Genomic DNA, 26,053 nt, shown 5'->3' with positions numbered 1-26,053 from the left:
ACTGTTTCCTTTCAAGGGGTGAAGTTTATAAATATGACAACAGTTAAAAGGAAAGGGGTTTCCACTCTTGCACTATAATTAGCAACATTTAAGATAACATTTATTAAATTGGTGTTTGTAGTTAAAGGCTTATGTTTTCTATTTCAGTCTTCTGTTTAGTGTAAAACATTTTAAATTTCACTTGAAATTAAGGCTTTGTTGTCTTAATCCTATTTAAACTGTTTTGTGGTGGAATCTTTGTTTTCTCTGCCAGGCTTTTATCCAAATTCAAATTGGGTCTGTATATCCTCTGTCTAAGGTCTTTGGTGCTCTGAATGTTTCTTCTGTTGCAGTTGTGGATAGTAAAAATTGCAAATAGTTTCTAATCAGTCATTTCCATGTTCTTAGTTTCATCAGGCTTATAGCAAAACTTCCATGTATCTTTGTACAAATAAAATCAGATTTAGGTAACTGGTTCAGTGGAGAAAGTAAACTTTCTGTAAGTGGTGATAAACTAGTGATTTTTCTCTAGGCAAAACACAATTTAATAAAACCCTGTTGAGTCCCTACAGCTGTTGGTTTGAATGTGGTGTTTGAAGAGTTAGTGTTAATTGCACAGGGCATCTGCTAGATTATAAACGTTATCTTGTGCTCCAGTGTATGGCAGTTTGGCTTCCAGAGCAGGAGTTAAAAGTGCTCCTTAACTGTGGCAGAGAATCCAAGACAGAGATGTGAACCTGTGGGATGGATTTCCACCACAGGCTTTCCTTCAGCCAGGAGCCATGCAGGGTAATGGTGGCTGTCCTTACTCAATCCGTGTCCTGGGGCATCTCCTGGGGGTTCCAGCTGAGTCTCCTGGGTTCACTCCCTCCTGCTTTGCTGCTGCCTTCAGTTCCCAGCAGTGGAAATGGTCGTTTGTCTTGGAGCCTCATACTGTGGGTAACTTCCACACCATCAGGGAAATTGGCATTTGAGCAGAGCTTGTGTTCACTTTTATCCCATTGTTCGGACCTGGTTGTAGGACAAGGACTTTGATAAAATTCTAGGTTTGAGAAGACCCGGTTAAATAAACAAGCCCAATACATCTTTTCATTAGCACTGGTTTATTTCAAGTTGCTTATATCCAAAGTTAATCCTGGGTGTTTTTTCTTGGAGGCTGGAGGCAGGAGCTGTGAGTGGCAGGCGGGGCAGGACAGAACACACATTGTAATCAGGCCAGGCTACGCCTTCTCTTATTCAGCTTTGCTTTCAGGGTGGAGAAGGCATATTTTATTGTGTAGCTCTTCACTCCTTGGCTGGACTGTATGTTTCTGTGGTTAGGTACTGCACAGATTTGTTCTTTTAATGGTACGGCTTGAAATTTCATCAGAACAGTACTAAATTATAACTGTTCAAGGTAAGGCATGTTGGAGTTTTATCGTCTCACCGAAAGGCATCCTTGTGATCTCTTACATCCAGAGGAAGACAATTAAGCAAAAGATACACAGTAATCAGTTTTTGTCAGACCTTCAGGACAAGTAAAGGACTCTTTACTAGTTCATCTGTATTAACAGAGACTTAGTTCTCTTTTTGTGAATTTTTCTACGCATTTTTCATGAGGTCTCAAAGGTACATTTTCAGAATGAGGATTTTGTGGTTACTGTTGCTAGATTGAACAAATAACTTTCAAACTCTAGTACTTGTTACTGAGTTTGTTTAACCAGTTAATTATTAAGATTTTTTTTTACATTAATGATCTTGCTTCAGTTCTATTGATATGCAACATGGCTAGACAGTGCTGTATATTAGAAGTAGTTATCTAGAAGAAAAAGGGTTCCAACTATAGTCCTTTCTGGGTGAGGTGTCTTTAAATCTTTGGTCATGTAGGTGCCAGATCCCATTTGAGTCAAACAAACTTCTGACCACTTGTAAGAAGAGAACAGAAGTCCTCAGAAAGGACTTTGATAAGTACATTTAATTTTAGTATGTGCTTTCAAATTACAGAACTGAATTAATCTGATTGTCTTAATAGCTTGTGATTAAAGTTTCCATAGTAGCCCTAAACCCAGCTGCCCTGCCTACCTGTTCATTTACAATCATTAATTCTTTTAGGCAGCAGGAGAAGGTTGCTGCTGGTTCTCTGCTGGATTGTGTTGTGCAGCATCAGCCGTGGCTCTTGGGAAGGGAGCATCCTTGCTTTGGGGAGCATTCCCTTTGCTGCAGAACGGTCAGGCTGCTCTGCTCTGCTTCGGGAGACGATGGGCAGGTGGCGTTTTCAGCCTGGCGTGGGGGCACACGTGCAGGAGCAGAGTTACCTGCGGGAGCAGGGCTGAGGGAGGCTGCTCTGGTGTTCTGTCAGCCTGGGCAGCCGGCAGGGCTCTGCCCCAGCCTCCATGCAGGCTGGCACCGGGCACTGCCTGTGCTTAGCTGGCTTTGCAGTTTCTTTGTGCCCCTGAAAACCAGGCTGCAAGCTGCCTGTGCCAGCCCGGCTCCCCACACTTGACTAGGTTAAATGCTGCTTGGGATTTGCAGCAGATTCCAGCTGAGGCACTTACAAATAGTGTGAATATTGTATTTCAAGGAAACCAGTGTAGTTCATCCCAGTTAAATGGCAAGAGATTAACAGCTCAGGGCACTTCGTTAGTGTCAAGCTTGGGATAGGCTGCTGTTCTGGTTTGAAATTACCAGTCTGTCTTTGAACAAGTTCTGTAGCTTGCAGGAGTTTTGTGACAATTAAACTGCCCCTTCACAGTGCAGCATTTAATGCTATTTAAGCAGCTGAGATGAGGATAATACTTGGTTCAGTTTGATTGAAGGGAAGCAGTGATGTATGGCTGGTAAGCTGTACTTCATATTTCCAATGCTAGCTTGAGAGTTCCTTCCAGTGTGTGGTTCTGCTGAAGTCAGTAGATCACAAACACGGATAACGGGCCTTTCCTGGATATTCAGCAGTAAGTTTGGTGTTTTAAAATCCAGTGATGTTTGGCCTTCATACACAAAAAGGGATTTAAGCTTTATGTTTTAAAATCTGGTGATGCTTTAGCCTTCCAAAACACAGAGGGGTTTAAGCTTTATGATTTTATTGTCTGCAGCACAATAAAAAGACATGACTTTGCTTTCAACTAGGCCTGTTGTTTGAAGGTTCACTAGACTCTGCAGATGCTCAGCATACTCAAAATTCTGTTCATATGTGGTTACAGTACTTCAAGGTTTTATAGAACTCCCTACCCAGCAGTAGTGGGATTTAGGAGGTTGCTAAATTAGGAGAAGATTTCTCAGAACATTAAAAAAACCCCTAAGCATTTTTGTAATCCACGCTCAGAAGCATTAGAATGGAGATGGAGGGTTTTTTCTGTCAGAGATCTGTTCTGGTGTTTTTTACCACATCCTTGCAAGGGTGAAGATGAATGGATGAAAGGACTCAGATTTTCAGTTGGGATGTACTGACAGAAAAGTGCACAATTGTGACCTCCTTGTGCTCCTGAAGCCAGAGCTGTGTCGGTGAGATGCAGGTTTGAATTGTGGGTGTGCTCCGTGGGAGCTCAGACCCGAGCAGTTGTGGCCCCTTCCCTGGCAGGGAGCAGGCTGTTGGTGCCTCTGAGGAGCAGGTTTGTTCTGAGGCGCCCTTCCTGGGAGGGTGCTGCAGCGCCAGGCTTCTCTGGGTAAACAGAGCAGTGTGCTTGGCATTTGCTGCCTCTGTGCCGTGCTGCATGCTGGAAGTGTGCCTGCATGAGCCTACTGAGGCAATAAACAGAGTCTTGCCATATTAAGTAAAACCACATGGAGTAATTAAAGGCAGTTTGCATTAAAACAGTTCCTTCTGAGATCTTCCTTGCTGCATTGTTATGGATGGAGATGATACATCCTGTCTGCTGTTGCTACTAACTAGTAAAAGATTGCAGATGAAAGCATATTGGGGGTATTATGGTTTCCTGTGTGAGTTCTCTAGGCTTAATCATTTATTGAAGTGTCCTTTTATCACTGTTCTTTAATTCCCCTAGGTAAGCATATGGCACATGACATGAATCCATCTTAGTTGGTTGAAGAGACAGGATTCAAGAGTCTGGGTTAGCCTTCCATCTCTGCTGTTTTGACAATTTGCTTATGCAGTTCTTTAGAGGTGAAATGGCAGGACTCAGCTGTGTGATAGTGTTCAAGCCCTAGTGCATATTTTGCTGTAATTGCACAGGCATGCATTTGATAGATTTTAAGTTCTTGATCTCCTGCAGACCAAAACCTGGGTGATGTTGCCTATAGATTGCTCTTTGGTGGGTTTGTTGTAACTTCTAGCAAAGCATTTCTTATATGCATCATTTGCTGAAGCTGACTTGGTTTTTCTGGTAAGGAGCAGTTTTCAGGCCCTTCAGGATGTTTTTCAGTAGCTCTGAGCAGCTGGATACATGCAATTTTCCACAATTGCATGTGGGAAAATTGTGCTGTTAAGGAAACTTAACCATCCAGGAGCCACTCAGGCAATCACACTCCACCACCTGAGCTGGGATCATAACATAAAGCTAAATATTTAATAATTAAGGGACTCTCCTGCTGGCTTGTCACACAGAAGATGACAGCCTAGTAGATAACATGATTTGATCTTGCATCTTCAGTGATGTAGTAGAAAAAACTCTTTTTGAGGCTGACAAGGAAAGAGACTGCATTTCTTTGCAGCAGAGGAAGAGCAGTCATCCTGAGACAGGCTCAGGTGATCAGTTTGAGGCTCTTCTGTGCAGGGGTGAAGGATACTCTCATGTGAGATTTTTTACTGGGGTTTCCCAATATCCTGAAACAACTGCTGAAGAAATGAAGTTTGACCTCTTTTCCACGTGTTTTTTTTAATGATAGTGAAACCCCCTATGCAGGACAAAAAGCTGACATGAGAACACTGTTCCTGTTCTGGAGAATACTCCAGCAGCTGTGTCCCAGGTTTTCCGTGGTGGGGGAAGCAGAGTGTGAACAATCGCTGGTGTTTCGTGTGCCCTGGTGTGGTGCTGACTGAGGTTTGCTGGTGTCACACTTGGCACTGATGGCAGCACTCCCCATCACTGTTAGCAGGTTTGGAATTGCACTTCAGGGGCATCTTAAATCCCAGCATAGTTAGAAACTAATTTAAATTCTCTGAGTTACTTTTGAAAAGCCTACAGGGACACTCAAATTTTCTGAACATACTTAGCCAGGATTTTGTCTCAAATCTTTTAGTTTATTAAAACCTTGATTCAGAACTACAAAAGAGGAAAATATGGAAATTAATACTAAAGCTTTTTTTAAAGATACTGTCAATTTCAAATGTTTTGACTTTGTATTTTGTTTCCCTTTCAGTTAACAAGCATAAGCCATGGATTGAAACAACCTATCATGGCATAGTTACAGAAAATGACAACACGGTGCTCTTGGATCCCCCTCTAATAGCCCTGGACAAAGATGCACCTCTGCGTTTTGCAGGTAAAGAATTCATCTGCATTTCTGTTTGAAGATGTGGAAGTGCTTTCCTGGGGGCAAGTGCTCTGTGTTAGTGTGTTTTCCCTAACAGCAGCATAACATTTCAAAGCTTTTAGGTCCTAGGAAATGTGTGTGCATGGACCAGTGTTTTATTTCAGGTTTGCAGCTGTATCCAAACCAGAAAGTACTTTGCTTCTTTCAATTTCATGTGTACATGGTAATTTTTCTGGTGGTTTATTTTTGTTTTTGTAGTGTCTGTCCTTTGCCTCAATCCTCTTGATTCCACATTTCACAGCATTCAGCGTGGGAGTTCTGAAATAATGATTTTCTTACTATTCTGAAGAGAGTTTTGGTTTCCTTAGCATTATTTGTGTCTTAATAAAGTGAAAATACTAATTAGTAGAATTAGGATTGCATGTCTGTGATAAATTTGCTTAACAGTGTAGGGTATTTTAAAAACTGAGCAACTTCCTCTGGCTGAAGAAAAGGCTTTTTCTCCTCTAGCAAAAAATATAGAGAATGATACACAAGATATTTGCCAAGTGTGGGCTAATTCTTCACTGTGAGCATAGGACTGACAATTTTCTTATAAACTTCTGCAGTAGATCTTTTTCTGAAAATTGTTTAGGAGTACTGTATTCATTAATTGGATGCAGTAGTATGGAAAGTCCTTTTTTGAATTTGGCAGTGTTAGAAAGATGTGTTTGAAGAATACCACTGGCAGGTATTTAAATTACTTGCAGTGGATAACACAAGCTTCATTTGGATATTTGGAGAAGCTTATTTGGTTAAGCAAAATTTGAGAGTTAAGAATCCTGGTGAAGTACCTATTGGATGAGCCATTTTTGGGAGCACTGCTTAGCCTGGCTTCATGGAGGAAGAGATAGGAGAGTGATTAAATTAAATTAAGAGCAATTTGAAATCTTCAGCAGCTGACTGCATTGAGTGCTGCAGTTTTATGGCAGTTTGGTCACCATTTTCTTGAGGTACTGCTTAAAGTAACAGTTTTGTTGCATTATCATGAGGCTGTAATTATCTCCAGTGAAGTTGAAGGTAATGGTAAATTTGCTGTTCAGAAGTTGAGAGATAATGCTAAACCTCTGAAATTCAAACTTCCTCGTGTATTGGGTACATAATGGCAGAGGCTCTTCTACTGTCTTAACTGGAAACAAAACTGCTGTCTGTGGACAAAAACCTTCCATTGCCAAAGGAAGAAGCTTGTGTTGGGATACACAAAATCTGTTAATTAAGAAGAGGAATGGGAAGCCTGACTTGAGTTCTCAGGGATGAGAAAAACGTGAATCACCTCTTGCAGTTCTTAAGTGCTTTAAATGTAGGTGCTGGTAGTTCAGCAGCATTGAATAGATTCTGAAAATGGCAGTTTTATTCCTCTTGGATAGGAATGTTCTCAAGAAGGTACTGTCACAGTATTTTCAGATATTCTGTTGTGTTTGCAGAGGAAAATCCAATGTCAAAGCATTTCTTAAATGAGACTTTCCCCATTGGGTTGATCTAAATTGTATAAACCTGCTTTCATTAAATGAACATTTTTATCAACTGGAAATTGTATAAACAGAATATATTTGTATAAACAATATATTTTGGCTTTCAAAAATGGACATTCCTTAAACAGCAGGAGCAGACCAATGGATTTAAAGAAATTAAGTTTACAGTATGGCATGTGAATATTGTAAAGACTGTTGGGTTTGAATGGCACAAATGCTGTGGGCTCAGTGGAAGTGTTTGTGGCCATTAACTGCAGCAGTGCTGCAGCCTGTCCTTGAGGAGCCCGGGTGGGTGAGTGCTGCCTGTGCCAGCTCTCTGGGGCTGTGCTCACGTCCTGGCACAGACACTGCTGGTGCCCAGCACCTCTGGGGGTTCTGTGTGAGCAGCCCACGGGGCCAGGGGTGTGCTTTCACAGCAAACAAAGCCCTGCCAGGATTAACTGCCTGCTGCAGCCCTTGCTGCTCTACTCCTGCTTATAAATCAAATTTATTCATGCTTCAAAAGGCTGGATATTTTAATTAATTGTGCCCTCTAGCTGAGCTGGGAAACTTCTGAACTGTCTGCAGATTTAAAATACTTTAAGTAGAGCTTTTTTGCTTTATTTCAATTTGGAGCATGTCGAAACATCTCGAAACGAGTTCATTTAGATGCTTTGTAGTACCTGAGCTGTGGGGCAAGTAAAAGTAACATTTATTGCTATTTATTGCTCTGCTCACTCTGTGCTGTGGGTAAGGCCCTAAAATTCAGGTGTGTAAAAATAAATGGGGTTATGTAGATGTTTATTTCTTGGGTTATTTGTATGGTTTTAAATGTGAAATGACACACTTCTGGAAACAGGGTGAATATAGTCGTGCCAGCTTGCCTTGTCAAGCTGCCTGGCACATGGGGACAGGATGGAGTCAGTCTTCTGCCCCATCACTGCTACAGATCTGCTTGAGAAGACAGTGACCATTCTTGTTCCTCAGTGACTCTTTTCTACATTACAAATTGAATCATGTTGGGATTTGATCCTAAGTGGTTTTGCTGAAAAAAAAAAAAAAAAGAAAATAAAATAAAGGACAGTTATATTTTTTATTGTATGTTTATTGTTTGTGCCTAAAACCAGTCTGCTGGCTGAAGCTCTCAAGCAGGGATTTCCCCTTTACTGTGCATGAAGGAGCTGAATTTCTGTTACATTTGAAACAGACTCTGCTGTATCTGGATGCCTTCACACAGCTGAACGTGCAGTGGCTCTTGGGGCAGATGTTTGAAGTGTTTCCCTTGGTTTTTTGATGTGCCTGTAGCAGGGCTTCAGTCCCTCTTCCCCCACCCCTAGAGAAAACCACTTCTCAGCCACAGTCCTTTATTTCCCTCTTGCTATTCTGGGATGCAAGTAATATTTTGTGGGGGTTAGGAATTTTTAATTTGAAGCACGGATACGTGGAGAGCTTTGAAAAGGATCTCGCAGAATCTCTGTAGATTCTTTTAAACAATGCCCCAGATCCATCAAGCCCTGGGGTCCCTCTCCCTGTTGGGGTGGGACAGTGCTGATGCCCCCAGCCCCAGCTGCCACGGGCAAGGTGGGAGGGGGATTCTTGGAAAAGAAGTGTCCTGTAGAGGAGATGGCACTGTAAGCAATCAGATTTTGCTCTTGTCCCATCCGTGGCTCACTTGCTTAGCTGGTAGCAAACCTGAGAGGAAATTTTGTTGCCAATAGCGTTTCATTCATTTTTGTGTCAAATTTGATGCTATCCTGCTAGGAAAAACATATAGCTCCCCTCCACATTCCTTAAGTTAAAACTTGTGTTCTTCAGGATTACAGTTTAATGTGTATATTTTTTAGTCATGAATTATGGCAATACTTTATACAGAATAATATATAAATTCAGATAAATTCTACTTTATAGGCAGTTATTCATCAACATGCAGTTTTGGAAATATCTTGTTTAGCAGTTGGTACTATTAAAAAAAGAAAACAAAGTGTTGATCGTATGGAATATTTCAAAATTCTCCAAATGAAAACCTGGAATTAAAGGATTAAATCATATTTACCATAACTAAAACTCTAAAATTGTAACAGTTACAGCAAATCACCGCTGGAATTTTAAAATACAGTTTTTCCAAAGCTTTTCTGTGTAATGTGTGCATCTTTGCCTTTTCCTTATTTGCTCCCATTCAACCTTTCCTTTACTGACATGGGTTTGTCTTTTTTCCCTTTAGAGAGTTTTGAGGTGACAGTCACCAAAGAAGGTGATAAAGGGTTCTTTCTATCCCTTTTATGAATATTAACCTACTAACTTTGGTTATGAAATGGGGAATCAGCACTGAAACAGAAGATCCTGTCATGCTCTTTTGTCCCATTTATTCTCCCAGTTTTTTTCTATTTTAAAATATATTGATAAAAAGTGTTATGTAACCAAACCCTTGGTTAGAAATATCTGTAAATCAGACATCCATTTGAACCATTTGGGGTTATTGTGTGGACACTGAAGAAGTTGTTTGGGGAAAATTAGCATTTTCTGATATTTTCACTTGTAGATCACTTCTTTGGGACAGCTCAAGTTTCCACATGCTTTGTGATGTTGAAGTGCTGAAGCATTACAGCACCTTCTTGCAGTGCACACCCTTCAGGACTGACTTCAGTGGTTTAAAATATGAATCACCCCCTTTTTTGAATACCTGTAGACATGTTTTCATTAGGAGTGTGTTGTTGCTACTAAGAAACCACTGCAACTCTAATAGCAAAATAGTGGGGTTTGTTGGTGTAAGAAAATCCCCAGCAAAATACAACAAGTTGCAGAGGTAAAAGCAGAGTGTAGGTGGTCAAAGAGTTTATTGAGTGGCTTTTGTAGTGTGCTGGGCTCACCCAGCTGTGCCAGCCAGCGTCGTGATGTGTTAAAAATGATGTGCTGGGGACTTCTCTTCCAAGTTTGTAGGGTGAAGAGTTTGACTAGAAGGAAAGCCTTCTAAAACATTTCCTGAGAGCCTCCTTGACTAACATTTGGCCTGTGTTAGTAGATAGCTGTTGAAATGGATGCCTGAGAAGTTGGTATTTCTACCTTTCTCATTCAGTAGTTTGTTTTGATTCCCTGATTTTAGCCAGGTACATTGCACAGGAAGACTTTGTCCTTTGATCTGTTGACAGAATTTCTGTAATTATGGTGCTGAACCTGTACTCGAAGCCTTTTCATCCCTTGACTTGTAACTGTGCATTTTAACCTCTTGCTCTGGTCAAAGTAAACCACCTGCCCAGCTATTGCCAGTAGCTTGGCATAGAAGATATTGCCAGTGGCCTTGGCTGTATGCTCACATAAGATCTACTCTTGCCCTAGAGCTGTCTCAAGTACTCCTGTGAAATGCCTGTCTACATTTCTCTTTTTCTCTTTTGTACTCCTGCATGAATGGATGCAAAGTAAACAAGTTGCTTGGAAGGCAGACGTTTGCTTCTTTTTACTAAAGTTCCCAGAATTCACCCATTTTAAAGCACAATGCTCTTGCTTTGTCCACAGACCCTCACAAACCCCTGGCTGCAAAATATTTGGTCATTTATTTTAAAAATGCATCATCGTGTTGACCAGTTCTAACCTATCTTTACTTTAACTCTGTAGGTGAGATTTGTGGATTTAAAATCCACGGGCAGAATGTTCCCTTTGAAGCAGTGGTGGTGGATAAATCCACTGGTGAGGGAATAATACGCTCGAAGGAAAAGCTCGACTGTGAGCTGCAGAAGGACTACACGTTCACCATCCAGGCCTACGACTGTGGCAGGGGACCAGATGGAGCAAATGCAAAAAAATCCCACAAGTAAGTCAGTCTGGGGTGGGCCGAGGGGAAGTTGGGCTCCAAGGGGTCTCTGCGTGTGGTGATTGATGGTCTGTGTATTGAGAGTAAATGTGAACCAAGTGTTCATCCTGGAAGGCTTTTCATGGAGCCACAGAAAGGGTCAGCTTGGAAAGGACCACACTGGCTCATCTGGTCCAACCTCCCTGCTCAAGCAGGGCAGTAATAGTGATAAAAATAGCAGCAACATGGACATGGGCTGCTTGGACACCCCTTCTTTTGTATCTTATGTGGTACTGCTTTATCCCTTGGTGTCTCTGGATTTACAGTAGAAAACCAGGTGGGGATAGAAGCAGGGAAGCTGCTGATTCACTTAAAATCTGTCTTGAATAGGTAGAGTTTGCAACAGGGTACCAGGCCTGGACATTCTTTTGCAATTCAGTTTCTAAATCCAAAAAACTGTTTCAAGAAGTCAGTCGATTAAAAAAATGCCAAAGCATTCATGTTTCTATCATTTCCAGACAGCCCCACCAGAGAACCCAAGATCAATAGCATGGGGCTCATCTCTGCCTTCATTAAAGAATGGGAACAAAGCAGCCTTTAGCTTATCTTTATCTAAGCAAAAACCACAATATAAAATGGTCTCTAGAAAACCTACTTGAGAATAACTGTTTGACACTCTGGTGTGAACATCTGCAGAGCATGTGGGAGATGAGCAGTTGTGTGAAGCAGAGAGGGGCATAAATAAGATGAGGAATTGAGTAGCAGAGGTCGGCTTGGTGACAAACAAAACCTTGCTGTTTATAACTATACAATGATTTTACTTTTATTTGCAAATAACCAGTGGTAGTAAACAAAACATACTGAATTATATAAAACAAAACTGAGTTGTATAGCAATACACTGGAGAAACAGCCACTGCTTTCCTGGTTAGGATAGTTGAGATTGTTTGGTTTATTAGTGGTTGCTTTTTTCTGAGAGCTGGAATGCTGAAGGATGGCTTCATGTGAAAAAGAAGCTGATTTGGTAGGGTCTGTAATACCCTAAAAGCATTTCTTTGAGCAGGAGAAAAGTGACAGTCATTCAGAACTGGGTACAAATATTCCTATTAATCAAACCCCAAACCTCCACATTCATGGAAGTAAGTGGACTGGAAGAAAAAGAGGCAGATGTAAAATGCAGATTTTTTCCTTGTTTAAGGTACCTAGGAAACAGACCTTCAACACAGGTTTTCCTTTCTTATTCCTTGGTTAGACCTATTTGTGTAATTCTTGCAGCAGCTATTCTGTGGTAGTACAAATGCCATTTACCTTCATTGCAGTGGTGTGTTCTGTGGTCCAGGCTGCTTGGAGGGAGCCCATTGCCCAGGAGCAGTGCAGGGTCAGAGCTGCCAGGTGGAAAGGCTGCAGTGGCCCTGCTGGCAGAGGGGGAGCTGCTGCGTGCAGTGTGGCAGGAGCAGGGCGTGCAGTCCCTGGAGCCGCGCGTGTCGTTGCAGGGCCACCGTCCACATCCAGGTGAACGACGTGAACGAGTACGCGCCCGTCTTCAAGGAGAAGTCCTACAAGGCCACGGTCATCGAGGGCAAGAGGTACGACAACGTCCTCAGGGTGGAGGCCGTGGATGCAGACTGCTCCCCCCAGTTCAGCCAGATCTGCAGCTACGAGATCGTCACTCCGGACGTGCCCTTTGCCATCGACAAGGACGGTGAGGCACGGAGCTGGCCCTGGCCGCCCACAGAGCAGGGGCCAGCAGGCTGCCACTGCAAAGTCACTGCAGGCTGATTCCCTTGCACATGAGTTTGTTCAAGTCTGTGTGAAGTACATAGATGGTACCTGGCTGCAATTTATGCAGTAGTGACCCTGAAGAATTGTCTTGATGTCTGACAATTGCCTTTTTTTCTGTGTCAGGTTATATAAAAAACACAGAAAAGTTAAGCTATGGTAAAGAACACCAGTATAAACTGACAGTAACAGCCTATGACTGTGGGAAGAAGAGAGCTGCTGAGGATGTGTTGGTTAAAATTAGCATTAAGCCTACGTGCAAGCCTGGCTGGCAAGGTTAGTTTGCTGTCTTTCCTCTCTGCTTTTGGCATTTGCTGATACCTTCAGTTAAACACGAGAGATCTTTAATATTGTTTCTTTGGATAACTCTTCAGGTTGGAGCAAAAGAATAGAATATGAGCCTGGCACTGGTTCCTTGGCTCTGTTCCCTGGGATGCATTTGGAGACATGTGATGAGCCAATAACCTCAGTTGAAGCAACGGTGGAACTAGAAACCAACCATATTGGTAAAGGCTGTGATAGAGACACCTACTCTGAGAAATCCATCCACAGGCTCTGTGGTAAGAAGGCTTTTGTTAAAATAAAAGTGCTCTCTCTTGCTGACTAGTTTTACTTTGAATTTTAGGTCAGACCAGAAATCAATCTGGTCTTCATTTGCACATAGTTTCCTTCAACTCATTTCCCCACTGGTAGCAAAAGGCATGAAATTGCCTGAAGGTGACTTCTACAATAATTCTCAAATGTGGTAAAGAATCTCTTTCTTCTGCCTCTCTGCTGTCTTACATAGACTAATAATGTCCCTTGCATGAGATTTGTGTTCAAGAGCTGGAAGAATTTGTATGGAAGGGTATAGCTGTTAAAGCCTCAGTTTTTCTGAGCATGATGGATGTAATGGCTGCAATCTGAGAAATACATGACTAAAAACTAGAGAAAACAAAAAAAGAGTGGTTTGGAAAAAAAAAACAGTTAACTTGGATCAGTTATATTTGTACCATGCTTGCCCTAGGAATAAATGCCCTTGGCATCCACTTATGCTGCAGTTAAAGGTCTTACAAAAAGTCAGTGAATCCTTTGTAGCCATATGGAAGAATTGAGATTACAGGATAAATTATCACTCACGATTTATGTCTTCAACCGCCGTTGAAAGTAATTGAAAGTCTGAGTAGCATGTAACCCCAGAGACCCAGGCAATTGCTGAGCTCTTCCCTGATTGAGGTCAGTGTGACGTTCAGGGTACCTGCTGCTGCCTGTGCTGTCAGCAGGCAGTGAGCTGGGAGGGGGTGCTTGTGCACTCTTCAGCTGGACCCCTTCTGGTCTCACAGCTGAGTGCAGTGTCCAGACAAAGGCATCGTGCTCCTGGGGCTGAGGGACAAGGGCATTAATGAAAGGGTTCCTGAGATGGAGGCAAAATCACATTCTATAGCTGTGGAGGTTGAAATGTTTTGCTTATTATGAGATTAGTTGTCTACCCAGAAGTGAAATTTGTGGAAGTTACCATGGTATTAGATGCCTGTAATTAGTGCCACACTGTGTAAAAGGAGAATTGGGTGATGGTAGTGCATAATCCTGGCAGTTGGTGCTGAGAAATTAGTGCTGAGATAAACAGTTGAATTTGAAACCGATGGTGGTCTTTTAAATTTGTGTTTTCATTTGAGCATTTGTGTTGTAGGTGCTGCTTCTGGCACAGCTGAGCTGCTCCCCCCTCCAAGCAGTGCTGCTAACTGGACTGTGGGGCTGCCCACGGATAATGGCCACGACAGCGACCAGGTCTTCGAGTTTAACGGCACGCAGGCTGTGAAGGTTCCAGATGGTGTTGTCACAGTCAATCTGAAAGAGCCCTTCATGATTTCAGTGTGGATGAGGCACGGGCCCGGAACCAAGGAGAAAGAGACAATTCTGTGCAATTCAGACAAGACAGGTTTGTCAATACTTCAATTATAAACAGTCCTTTTGGTTGGTTGGTTTTTTATGTGCTCTGACAGCACACGTGACAGTGTTTTCTCTGCCTTAAGATTTTCTTGGAATTTATATGAAGTTGACTTTAAAAATCACTGTTGTGCTTATGTTTAGGCTCAGCCTTAGATTATGTAGCTTTAGATTGGGCAGACTTATTTTTCTACTTCTATTTCAGTTTACATTATGCACTTCTTTTACTGTGGTAGATTACTTATTCTGGCACTGCAGCCTCGAGTTTGCATCTCCAAAGATAGCCTTGTTCTTGATGCTGCCTAAAAACATTAAGACACACATATCAGGTCTAGTGACAGCATTTGCTGCTGTATCTTTATTTTCCTTAGGAGGATTTAATTTCTCTTTCTCCAGGGATGATTTTTTTTTATTCTGTGTATAATTTCACTCTCTGTTTATGACACAGAAACAATAATTTGGAAAATGCCATTAATAAGAAGGAAATGTGATAACCCTATTTCCATAATTGCCATTTGTATCCAAAAAAGCTCTTCTGTTTGCAAGTAGAGCTCTTTTTCTCGGGCTGACAGGTTTATCTCTGGCTGTTCAGTGCTGTGCCTTGCTTTAGGTTGGGTTTGGATAGAGACTTCCCTGTCTGTTCTGCAGCCTCACGGGTTCTTCACGAGTGTTTGCCCTCACTACTGCTGCAGATATTTTACGTTCCTCTTGCCCTGCCTGATTTCCTTCTGCATCGATCACTGCCTGCAGTGGCTGTGGTGTTCGGGAGTGGAATTGCAGTGGCTGTTTGGTGGGTGGGGTGCAGGAGGTGACGCTGTCCTTGACCGCAGATATGAGCCGGCACCACTACGCGCTCTACGTGCACAACTGCCGCCTGGTCTTCCTGTTCCGCCAGGAGCCCTCCCCGGGAGCGTCCTTCCAGCCCGCCGAGTTCCACTGGAAGCTCAGCCAGGTGAGCCTGGGGGCTGCCTGCCAAAGTGCCAGTGGCAGCCACGAGGGCTAACGGCCCTGGCACTGTACTTGGTAATAAATCCTTCCTGCCACTGCAACTCCTGTTCTGCAGAGCCCAGCAGTGCTTGCTTTACTTGTGATCAGGTGGCAGGCTCAGCTTCAGCTTTTCATCTTGAATATAAAGTAGAAAATACAGCGTCAGTCTTACAGCTGTGAGACTCTTGTCTCTTTAGTTGTCTTCACTAAAGGCACTCTCAGGTGGAGTGCATGAGAAAACAGGAGGTATTTATTCCAGGTTGATTATAGCATTCAAGTACTTCTGAGCATGTGACATTTTTTCAGCCCCCTGAGACCTGTGATAAATAGTCGTGGTTTTTTAACAGTTTCTCTCAGCAAATACCTGTCCTTTGTCAAGTAAGGTTATCTTATAACAGTACTTCAGGATGTACATGCATGTAGATATGTATTTTTAGATTGAAATATGCTGTTATTTAATATAAAAATTAAAGGAAAGGAAGTACATGCAGATTCCTGTATTGGCAGCAGAATAAAGAAACTTTTTATTAATGTTTGGCAGTCAGTTTGCTTTTCAGATGTGTGCCATGTGTGTGAAAGATCATCTGTGTCTGTACAGGCTTGTGTTGTAGGTCGTTGGTACATCTGCATGTATGCTTATGTAAAACATGGCACCAGATCAGTTACTGAACTGTAATGGGGAAAAAAAAGACAGAATGTTTAAAACTCTGTGTGCTCAGGTGTGTGACAAAGAGTGGCACCACTACGTTGTCAACGTTGAGTTTCCCGCGGTGTCTCTGTACGTGGATGGGGTTTCCTACGATCCTTTCCCAGTCACTGAGGACTACCCACTGCACCCTTCCAAGATAGAAACACAGCTGGTGGTTGGAGCATGCTGGCAAGGTAAATATTGACAACTGTTAATACTTTAATTAACTTCTTTAACGAAACCTCTGTGGTTATCTAGAAGTACCCAGCAGGTCTTTTAGTGCATGAATGTAACTTGTTTTGCCTCTTGCAGATGGGTTTTGCTCCAAGCTGGTATCACATATTTCCTCTGAGCCATTTTTTCCAGGAGTGTTTGTTTGTTTTCTCGTTGGCCACAGGTGTGTGAAATACAAGGCTGCTCACCAGCCTGTATTCCATCAACGTGATTTTTGTGGTGGCCATGGGGAATACTCTTAGCTTATTTTTAATAGCAGTTCTAACAATACCTCATATACTTCAGATTACCAAGCAGAACACCTCATTTCAAGTAGGTTGAAAAGCATCTTGTAGGAAAAGTGTTCTCATCAATGGAAACCTGTCCAGCAGACACCTCTGCAGAGCAGCACAGTAGTGCTATCTCTTGGGTATTTTACCATTTCTGCTTACAAAAATAGACATCTGCTTTATTGTCTGCTCCATTTAGGCTGCTCTAAGTTATATATACAGCTCTTCTCCAAGGAGAAAAAGATTTTATCCTTCTGAAGAAGTTCTTTTAACATTTATTTAAAAAAAATAAAAGCCAATTTTCATTTTTAGTGCTTCCATTTGATAAATTGACTGCTCAATACCTGTGATTCTATTATTGATTAAGGAATCTGTGTTGATAATGGCTTCTTTTGATCAGCTTACAATACCTTGTGATGTACTGTATTAGTCTGGATCTCACATTAATTTCCCCTCAAATGGAGCCAGTTGTTAGGCTTGTGTTGTCCTACTAAAGGTGGTTTGTGTGAGGTTTCCTTGTAACAGCACAGTGATGTGTCTTCCCCTGCACTGCAGCTCTTGGTGTTTCCAAGAACTCATAATCCTTGAGGAGCTGGGTCCAATATGAGCAAGCTTTGGGGGATGTGCTGCTTTGTATTTTCTGGGATTTGAGATTTGCCAAATTGTAACTTCTTGGTCCTTTCCCTATTGTCCTATTCTTTGTCTTGCTTTTCTACAGAATATACAGGAAGTGAAAATGACAATGAAACTGTGCCCGAGACCTCTGCAGGTTGCTGGAGTTTTTTCCCTACTGTTTTATTTCATTTTTAAGCCAAGACATTGCTTCATCTCGCACACAGCATGAAATGCAGGCATTGCATTCGGGCCATTGACCTTCACATAATCCTCTCCTAGGCTTGTGTCTTCATTGTGCTTCTATTTGCAGAGCATCATCAGCTGACTTCTGCTTGGTTTTGGGGTTTTTTGTTTGATTTGGGTATTTTTTTGGTTGCATCCAAATGTTCTTCCATGTACAAATCTGCAACGGTTGTGATTGCAGTGAAGTGGTGAAAAAAGTTGCTGTTGTAACATATCAGCTATAACCTCTTTCATCCAGTTTTGTTAAAGCATAAACACACATCATCCTATATAAATGTATGTATTTATGCATGTAGGTATGTGTCTTTATTATAGAATTTATTCAGTACATTGGGCAGGACCTCTGGAACTCAGGTACCTTTGCTCCCCTCTCAGAACAAGACTGAGTTCATATTTAGATCAGGCTGCTCATAAAGACAGACCTGTAATTTACAGAGGGTACTCACTTGGTCAGATATTTATATAAAATTCTAATTGTGAATGGACTACCAGGTATTTCAGAGTTAATACAGGGTTATTTCCTCATGACATATTTTAGTGATAGTTCAATGGGTTTTGTGTCTTGAGGTAGGCTACTTAAAATCAGTGTATATTTTAAAAAGTGAATTCAACCCTTCCTGTAAAGATTAAGAATTGCTGGAATAGTCTGGATGTAACTGGCAAGAGGTTTCTGGCTGTGCATCACATTTTAATTTGGCAAGGAGGGAGCAGCATCCAGGGGTCCAGAAGCTGAAGCTATATGAAAATTGTATAATTTGTAACAAGACGTTTCACCACTGAATATTTGAGTTGTACCAAGAATCTTTTATCACGTAGGATTTCTAAAACAAGCTTAGACATCTTTCTAAAATCAGGTTGCTCAGGATTTAGCAAGATGGACTAACTGATGATTGTGACATCACCTTCAAAACCACTGAGGAATAAAGGGCTTGTTAGGTTGCCCTTATCAGACTTAGCTGAGTTATCTGGGTTTAAACTGCTCACTGGAATCTGCAGAGAAGATGGCACCTTTAGAGGGGCAGGTAACTCTTGGACAGCTCTCTCAGAATGAGCTGAGTGACTTTGCAAAGCTCCTTTCTCCCCTTGCAGTGTAGGGAGAACCTGCAGTGCTGGTTTAGGTGGAGATCCCTCACACTGCAGGGATGCTGCCCTGTGTCCTGAGTAGGAGGAGGTGTTACCTCAGAAGAGTCAGGTTTCATGGCTCATCCCATTGTGTTTGATTTCTGAGCACCACCTCGCTGTATGGGGCTTCTTTTGAGATGTTTGTCATGGAACAGGCAGTTCAAGGTGGCCACAGCTGTCTGAATGCCACGTGCATGGTGAACTGTTCAATTCTTTCTTTATGCCTGACCATAATCACAAGGTTAACACCCAGAATGGATGAAAACTAACCCGCATGTGTAAAATACTGTGTGTATCAGCTGGCATACTTGTTTTACTAAAGAGAAAGCAGAAGGAGTCATAACAAGTAAAGATTTTTCCTCCCTGGTGTTTTGAAGGTGGCGAACTGCGCATGGCTCAGTTTTTCCGAGGCAATCTGGCAGGGCTGATGATCCGTTCTGGTAAACTGGAGAACAAGAAGGTGATTGATTGCCTCTATACCTGCAAAGAGGGGCTGGATTTGCAGATGGCTGATGGTGTTGGCAAAGGTGTGAAGGTAAATTTGCATATAAACAGAGGGCAATGTGAATATTCCTTCCCTGATCAGAGTTACAAGTTTTACTGGCAGCATTAACAGGGTGCCCCAGATATAACAAGCTCATCTCTTGTTGCATTCTGCATTAATATTACATAAAACTAGGAAATTTTTCTTGTATAAACCTGATCTTAGAACCAAAAGTTACTTTGCTGTCTTTTAAGTCTTGAAGAGAAACTGCTTATTTGTAGGCCTGTGTTTTATCAGCTGTGCAGATTTTCTAAAAAGAGATCTTTAACAAGCAGCTTCATAAAATGAGATTATGTGGCTTTTTCAGTAGCAGGGTTGTGTGAACAGAGCTAAATTTCTCTTATATGTTAACTGTCTCTCTTCTGTATTACTAGAGCCAGAACTGTGATATGTGTTAGATTATTTCTTAAAGATTGAAACACAAATACATTGCACTGGGGTAAGGCAGTGAGTAGGGAGCTCAGAGTGTGTGCACAAGGCTGGGAAATAATGACCCTGTTGTTTTGAATATGGCTGCAATTCCTGCATTTACCAGTGCTGAACTCCAGTTTGAATTGCCAGATCATGTCACTCAGCTGGGTGTTCTCTTATGGTTTTCTGCCTTGTTTTCAGGTCCACATGAACCCGAGCCAGTCCACGCTGACCATCGAGGGGGATGACATTGACAGGGTTGACAAGGCCATGCAGCACATTTCCTACCTGAACTCCCGCCAGTTCCCAACTCCTGGCATTCGGAGGCTGAAGATCACCAGCACTGTCAAGTATGTCCTGGTGTGAGCTGGAGCATCCCTGTGCAGGGCTGCTGGAGCCTGGTGTTCATGGACCTCACTTGTGAGAGACAGAGGAGTCCTGGGCTGTGTGGCCATCCCACATTTCAGTACAGTGAATGTTTTCCGCACCAGTGCTCTGCACTCTGACTCAGAATGGAGTAGGGAGTGTGTAAGATGGGGAGGAAAGTACTGCCAGAGAGCTGGGAGTGTCTCCAGTGTCACAGCTTCATTAAAGGGGTTACCTGTGGCTCTAAGTCAAAATGTGGAAATGAGGCCAAATGGTAACTGTAAGTAAAAATTAATTGTGAGATTGCTCCCTTGGTGGCTATTCCATACTTTCCGGGGCAGCTGATGAATTTATCTAAGACTCTTGGGTCTGAGACAGCTTTTCAAAAATGTGAAAAGCAATTACTGTGTGTAATTGTGCTTGCCTCTGAAATAACCACCTTGCCTGCTCCTGTCTCTCAGGTGTTTCAATGAAGAGGCCTGTGTCTCCATTCCCTCCGTGGAGGGCTATGTCATGGTCCTGCAGCCAGAAGAACCAAAAATCAGCCTGAGTGGCATCAACCACTTTGCGCGCTCTGCCTCGGAGTTCGAGAGCGCCGAGGGCGTGGCGCTGTTCCCGGAGCTGCGCATCATCAGCACCATCAGCCGCGAGGTGCAGCCCGAGGGGGACGGCGACGAGGATCCCACAGGTGACAGCCCCTGGCCCCTGCTCAGTGCTCCCCTTGTGGGGGTTGTGGGCTTTTCACACAGAGCCCTGCAAGGGAAAAATGCTGCAGATCCTCTGGGCTAACAGGAGCTTACCTGGAAATGATGATAGGTCCAGGCTGTTATCCTCGTGTGAACATCCCTTGCTTGTATTTTGTATTTTATTTTTTAAATCATTATTTTGTGAATACTTGTTCTCCTCAGGCCTAGATTTTAATATTTGTTCTGGTGTTTCTGTTCTGTGATTTGTAGTTCAAGAGTCTTTGGTATCTGAAGAGATCATGCACAACCTGGATATGTGTGAGGTGACAGTGCTGGGAGAGGAACTAAATCAGGAACAAGAGAGCCTGGAGATTGACATGACACGATTGCAGCAGAAAGGCATTGAGATGAGCAGTTCCAACCTGGGCATGATAATCACAGGTAGGGGTTCCTGCTGCTGCTCTTGGGAGGATCTGAAGGGACTGACAAAGGGAGCAGGTCTAGAGAGGTGGTTTGTAACACCTTACTCCAAATAGTTCATTTTTTTCTAGAATTTCAAGCTTGGACTACCTTTACGATTCCAAGCACAGCAATTCTGTGGGAAGCTGTGGTTCTAGAAAATACAGCATTCTAGAACCTTCCTTCTGTTCTTTACTGTGTTCCAAATAGCAGGTCACCTCTGCACTGTGGAACTGCCAGTTAGATTTTGCCCCAGAAAAGGCTTGTCCTTCCATGGGTACTCCAGTGCCTAGGAGCATGCATCATTCTTTTCTATTATGTTAGAAAAGCTCCCAGAATCCTTTCAAAGCCTCACTGGGTTTAGGGTTTTACCACAAAACCAACCCACAGGATTTCAGTGGAGCCCCACGTGTGTGTCAGTGGTGTTACCCTTTCTGCATCCTTGAAAACCCAAGAAACCTGAGGTGAAGCACTGGAGTAGCATTTGTCTGGGCTGTGCAGCCGTGCCAGTCCTTGGCAGAGCAGCTGCTGAGCTGTGTGTGTCCCACAGGGGTGGACACCATGGCTAACTACGAGGAGGTTCTGCACCTGCTCCGCTACAGGAACTGGCGCGCGGCGTCGCTGTTCGACAGGAGGTTCCGGCTGCTCTGCTCCGAGCTCAACGGCCGCTACGTCAGCAACGAGTTCCAGGTGGAGGTGGGTGCCTGCCCGGGGCCAGCCTTGCCCCAGCTGATGCACAATTGACCAGTTATTGGTTCAGGTGCTGTCCTGTAAATGAGTCTTAGGAAATGCGGCCATTTCAGGCAGTATTTTATACAGAAATGTGGGTTTAGTCCTGTGTTTCGGCTTGAAATAAAGTTGTTTGTAGAAGAAATAGTGTGGTTAATTTAGGTGTGAAGGTTGCATTGAAAACACAGATTTTTAATTTAGCAAATGGAGTGAGAGTGGTGCTACCCAGAGAGCTGAGTGGCCTTTGTGTGTCACTCCAGGGATGCCACAGATGGGTGTGCTGAGCCCTTGGTTGTTTTGCTTGTGATGTGTAAATTTCTGATACTAAGGGATTATGTTAAAGCACAGAGAGGCTAAAATTACATTTACTCTGCAGCAGGGTACAGGTTAATTATTATTTACCATGCTTATATCAAATAGGTAGAAGTACAGTGGAAAGTGGCATTAGAAGCACTAAAATGTTAATTTTTTTCTCTTCATTTTTATATCTTCAGAATTAAACTATTGGGTTTCTGGAGTTTAACACTTTCTGTTTGTCTCTAGGTGAATGTTATCCACACAGCCAGCCCAGTGGAACATGCCAATCACATTGCTGCACAGCCACAGTTCATTCACCCAGTGCATCATTCCTTTGTTGATCTCTCTGGGCACAACTTGGCAAACCCTCATCCCTTTTCAGGTAAGGATTCTCAGCCATTGAAGTTGAGCTGGTTTTTTGTCTTTCAGATTGATGTAATTATATTTAAGGAAATGAGGCCTAGTTCTTACTTTCCTACTGACTTTTTAAGTGCCTGTAGACAAACTGCCTTTGTGTAATAGATATGAAATGTAATAATACACACAAAATACTTGTGTAAAGCCATTTCCCCAGGCAGGTGAGGGCAGGGGAGGAGTTGTTGGCACAGTGCAAGAGTTACCCGTGCTGTGTTTTCTGCAGTTGTCCCCAGCACAGCCACGGTGGTGATCGTGGTGTGTGTCAGCTTCCTGGTGTTCATGATCATCCTGGGCGTGTTCCGCATCCGCGCCGCGCACCAGAGAACCATGAGGGACCAGGACACGGGCAAGGAGAACGAGATGGACTGGGACGACTCTGCTCTCACCATCACTGTGAACCCCATGGAGGTAACCTGGGCACTGCTGCCCCTTCCCACCTGTGCCCTTTTCCGTGGGATTGCCCCTGGCCACAGGAGGAGGGGAGAGCAGAACCAGCCCTGAGCACAGGGCAGACAGTACCTGGGAATTTGGAACAAATGTGCCAAATGCCAGGGGCAGCTGGTTGGGGTCTTTCAGGGGTTAGAGTTTCATGGTGGAGAATGGGATTTTACAGGCCAGTGTTCATCATGTGCAGAGTGCCTTGAACACAGCCTGCCTTTGTCTAAACTCGCAGGAATTTATTGCCAGAACATCTGTGTTTATGATGTTGCCTTCTCCTGTGGCTGAGATGAATTTTTAGGAAATTTGGAACAAGAAAGATGTGTGACCTTCATGCTCTGTGTCCTATTGTAAGATCCTTTTGCAGTAGAATTTGCAGTACTGGATCCCCTTCAGAGCCACTTTGTGTAGAGTGCCAGCATTGACAGCAATATCACAGAACTCTTTTACAATGTGCTACTTCCTTTGTCTTTTCTGCTTCTGCCTAATTCCTGCTGAACTTCTAAATCCAGCAAGGAATCTGCACTAGCTCTTCCTCAATATAATACCTTGAATAAAGAGCAGAAAGAATCTTGGCCAGTATGGTAATGACAGCTAATTTTTGTCTGAACAGACTTACGAGGATCAACACAGCAGTGAAGAGGAGGAGGAGGAGGAGGAAGAAGAAAGTGAAGACGGAGAAGAAGATGACATCACTAGTGCAGAGTCTGAAAGCAGTGAGGAGGAAGAGGGAGAGCAGGAGGAGGACCAACAGAATGTCAACAGACAGCAGCAGCTGGAATGGGATGACTCTACCCTCAGTTATTGATTCTAGCTGCTCCCTTTGTCTTTATGTTCCCGCTCTAGAAGACTCCACTGTAACACACTCCATTGGTACCAAGGATTCATGGTGTTTAAAACAAAAAAATTCATTCTGGCCAGTAGATTGACCCCACACAAGCCGTGTTTGTGTTCTGTCAGCTAGTTCCTGATGTTTAGGGTTGTAGTTAGCACCTCTTCCTTCAGCCATGCCTCAGTGACTGGATTTTTTTTACGCTCTGTGAGGAACCACCTTGCACTTTTTTCTTCATGTCATCTCAGCTCAGTGACTCTACAGCTCTGTAGCCATTGCACATGAATTTCTGAACTGTCTTTTTTTGCTCAGTGAAACAAACTTGGCTTTGTTCCTTTTTTCTCTTTCTAAACGATGCAAAGATTGCTTGTTGACAAAGGGTAAAGCTGCTCATTTCAGCCTGTTGATTTCTTTTAATTTTTTTCCCCGAATTAGTGCATGTGTAAAGTGGCAGAATGAGGTTAATATGTAGAAGATTAACAAGACTTTTTAATATTTTGTAAATATATTGGAATTATGTAATTATGTCATTTGTGGTAGTGAAAACAGGGATTGGGGTTTAAAACATGCTAAAGTGAAAAATCATGCAGCATGAACTATTCCGAGTCTCATCCTACTGCAGCAGGAGCACGGGCACAGTTCTTAGTGTAGATGTTCAGTAACTCTGTCTTGGCCTTGACTGCCATGTGTGCTCATGCCCCGCTCTCCTCGAACTCCTTCCTTTTCTTTCATCTCCTTTTTTTTTTGCAGAGGGAACAGACAAGCTTGTGAGAAGTTGTAAAGGCTTTAGGAGCCTCTGCAGAGGTTCAGCTCCCCTGTGCACTACAGTTTGTTTTTAATTTTATTTTTTCTCCAATTAAGGCTTGCCATGAAGGCTTTTAAGTTATTGGGGAAATAACACTACATGCATGGTGGGCAGATCTGTGTGCTGTGGCTCCTGGTAGTTCTGGGGAGAGTGCCTGGAGTCCAGTGTGGGCTGTGCACACTGCAGGCAGCTCTGGGTGTAGGGGAGTCTGAGCCCTGGCTACCTGAGCACCCGAGCTACCAGTCTACAGGGATAGGGATTTAGGGGGTTTTTGTTGTTAATTTTTTCTAATTTGGAAGTGGGAGGGTTTGGGATGTAGCTGATACCACTGAACACTCCTGCTCCTCCCCTGCAGCCCCTTGTACAGATTGTTGTTGTTTTAAGCCTTTGTTTACACTTAGTAATTGTGTTTTCCTGCTGGTGAAAAACTGTAGCATAAATTATCCAACCAGAAAACCTTGGGAATCACGTTAATTCATGTAATTTGGGTTGTTTCTGATCCCAGTTCCACTTTGGGATTGTAGAGGGCAGTAGCTGGAAGATACAAACATGGGGGGGCTGTTTTTTCTGTCAGGCAGGGTTGTTTAACTTTATTTGGTCTGATGCAGAGTCGTGAATAATGAATTTCTGCTTGATCTCTGTGGAGGTGGATTAAAGAGTAACTGGCTCTGCCTGTGACAGGAGCCTGGGACTGCATTTCCTCCTGAGCACGGTAAGCCATGCACCAGCCTTGGCTCCTGGTGTGGTGCAGGGCCAGAGAGGGGCACGGGGGGCCTGAGCACCAGAGGGAGGAAAGACCAGGGCTGAGCACGTGTTTGTACAGCTGGAGTTCCAGAGCACCTGCTGGTGATGGGGTTTGCTCTGGGGAACCTGGCTGAGGAGTGCCTTTAAATAGAGATGGACCTGGCAGAGGGAAAGAACCCACACCAGAGCTTACTGTTTTTGGGGTTGGTTTTGGTTTTTTGTTTTTTTTTTTTTTCTTTTTAATGTAAAATTTTAGATTTCTAAAATGGGAAAATGGTTTTGACTACTTACGTGGTAATTAACTGCTAGTTTTAAGTAAACTGGGAAACTTTTAACTTATGTCTGACAGTTGTCCTGTGTTAATGTGTAGAAGACTTATCCTTCCATATACTGTTGCTGTAGCTGCTGTATTTTAGACCAAAACTGATCATGACTTAATGGTAATACTGAGGGGTTGTAATGTCCTGATGCAGTTTGTAGCCACTGTGGGTATAACTTTTCAGATGTGTATATTGGTAACAGGTCAGTTTGGAAAGTCTATAAGCTACAATAAATTTCTGGTTCTAAAGGTTGTTTGCATTTTTTTTTCTTACTGAGGGAAACAAAATAGAATCCAGTTATATAAACAGTGTTAATTTGCCTGAGTTTTATGGTCATTGCTCTCAAGCACAGAAGGACTTGGCAGCATTTGTGTACAATTTGTCCATATCTTTTATTTCTTATTTACAAAACATGTACCTAACGCAACTGAAAAGCTAAACATGTAAACATTCTCTTCTTGCAGAACCACGGTTTGGCTTA

At 42.9% G+C, this 26,053-nt stretch overlaps 1 protein-coding gene across 4 annotated transcripts in view; it reads left to right on the top strand.

The window, feature by feature from the left end:
• The window catches only part of CLSTN1 (calsyntenin 1), a 29,420-nt gene extending 3,600 nt beyond the window's left edge, over positions 1–25,820 (top strand). The window contains exons 2-19 of one of the 4 annotated variants that reach the window (XM_064396810.1): positions 5,275–5,397; positions 9,100–9,129; positions 10,488–10,683; positions 12,155–12,363; positions 12,567–12,716; positions 12,815–13,000; positions 14,110–14,358; positions 15,197–15,318; positions 16,073–16,235; positions 17,263–17,313; positions 18,902–19,059; positions 19,681–19,829; positions 20,307–20,533; positions 20,802–20,972; positions 21,541–21,686; positions 22,263–22,398; positions 22,657–22,841; positions 23,485–25,820. In XM_064396810.1, coding sequence (XP_064252880.1) covers positions 5,275–5,397; positions 9,100–9,129; positions 10,488–10,683; positions 12,155–12,363; positions 12,567–12,716; positions 12,815–13,000; positions 14,110–14,358; positions 15,197–15,318; positions 16,073–16,235; positions 17,263–17,313; positions 18,902–19,059; positions 19,681–19,829; positions 20,307–20,533; positions 20,802–20,972; positions 21,541–21,686; positions 22,263–22,398; positions 22,657–22,841; positions 23,485–23,679 — 2,846 coding nt within the window. In that variant the 3' untranslated portion in view covers positions 23,680–25,820. The remainder of the gene's footprint in view (positions 1–5,274; positions 5,398–9,099; positions 9,130–10,487; positions 10,684–12,154; positions 12,364–12,566; positions 12,717–12,814; positions 13,001–14,109; positions 14,359–15,196; positions 15,319–16,072; positions 16,236–17,262; positions 17,314–18,901; positions 19,060–19,680; positions 19,830–20,306; positions 20,534–20,801; positions 20,973–21,540; positions 21,687–22,262; positions 22,399–22,656; positions 22,842–23,484) is intronic. The other 3 variants (XM_064396812.1, XM_064396811.1, XM_064396813.1) reach the window with 3 other exon arrangements.
• The last annotated feature ends 233 nt before the right edge of the window (positions 25,821–26,053 follow it).

This window comes from Passer domesticus, chromosome 22, assembly GCF_036417665.1.
Source record: "Passer domesticus isolate bPasDom1 chromosome 22, bPasDom1.hap1, whole genome shotgun sequence".
NCBI classification, from domain to species: Eukaryota; Metazoa; Chordata; class Aves; order Passeriformes; family Passeridae; genus Passer; species Passer domesticus.
This window is presented reverse-complemented; position numbering and strand designations above follow the sequence as displayed.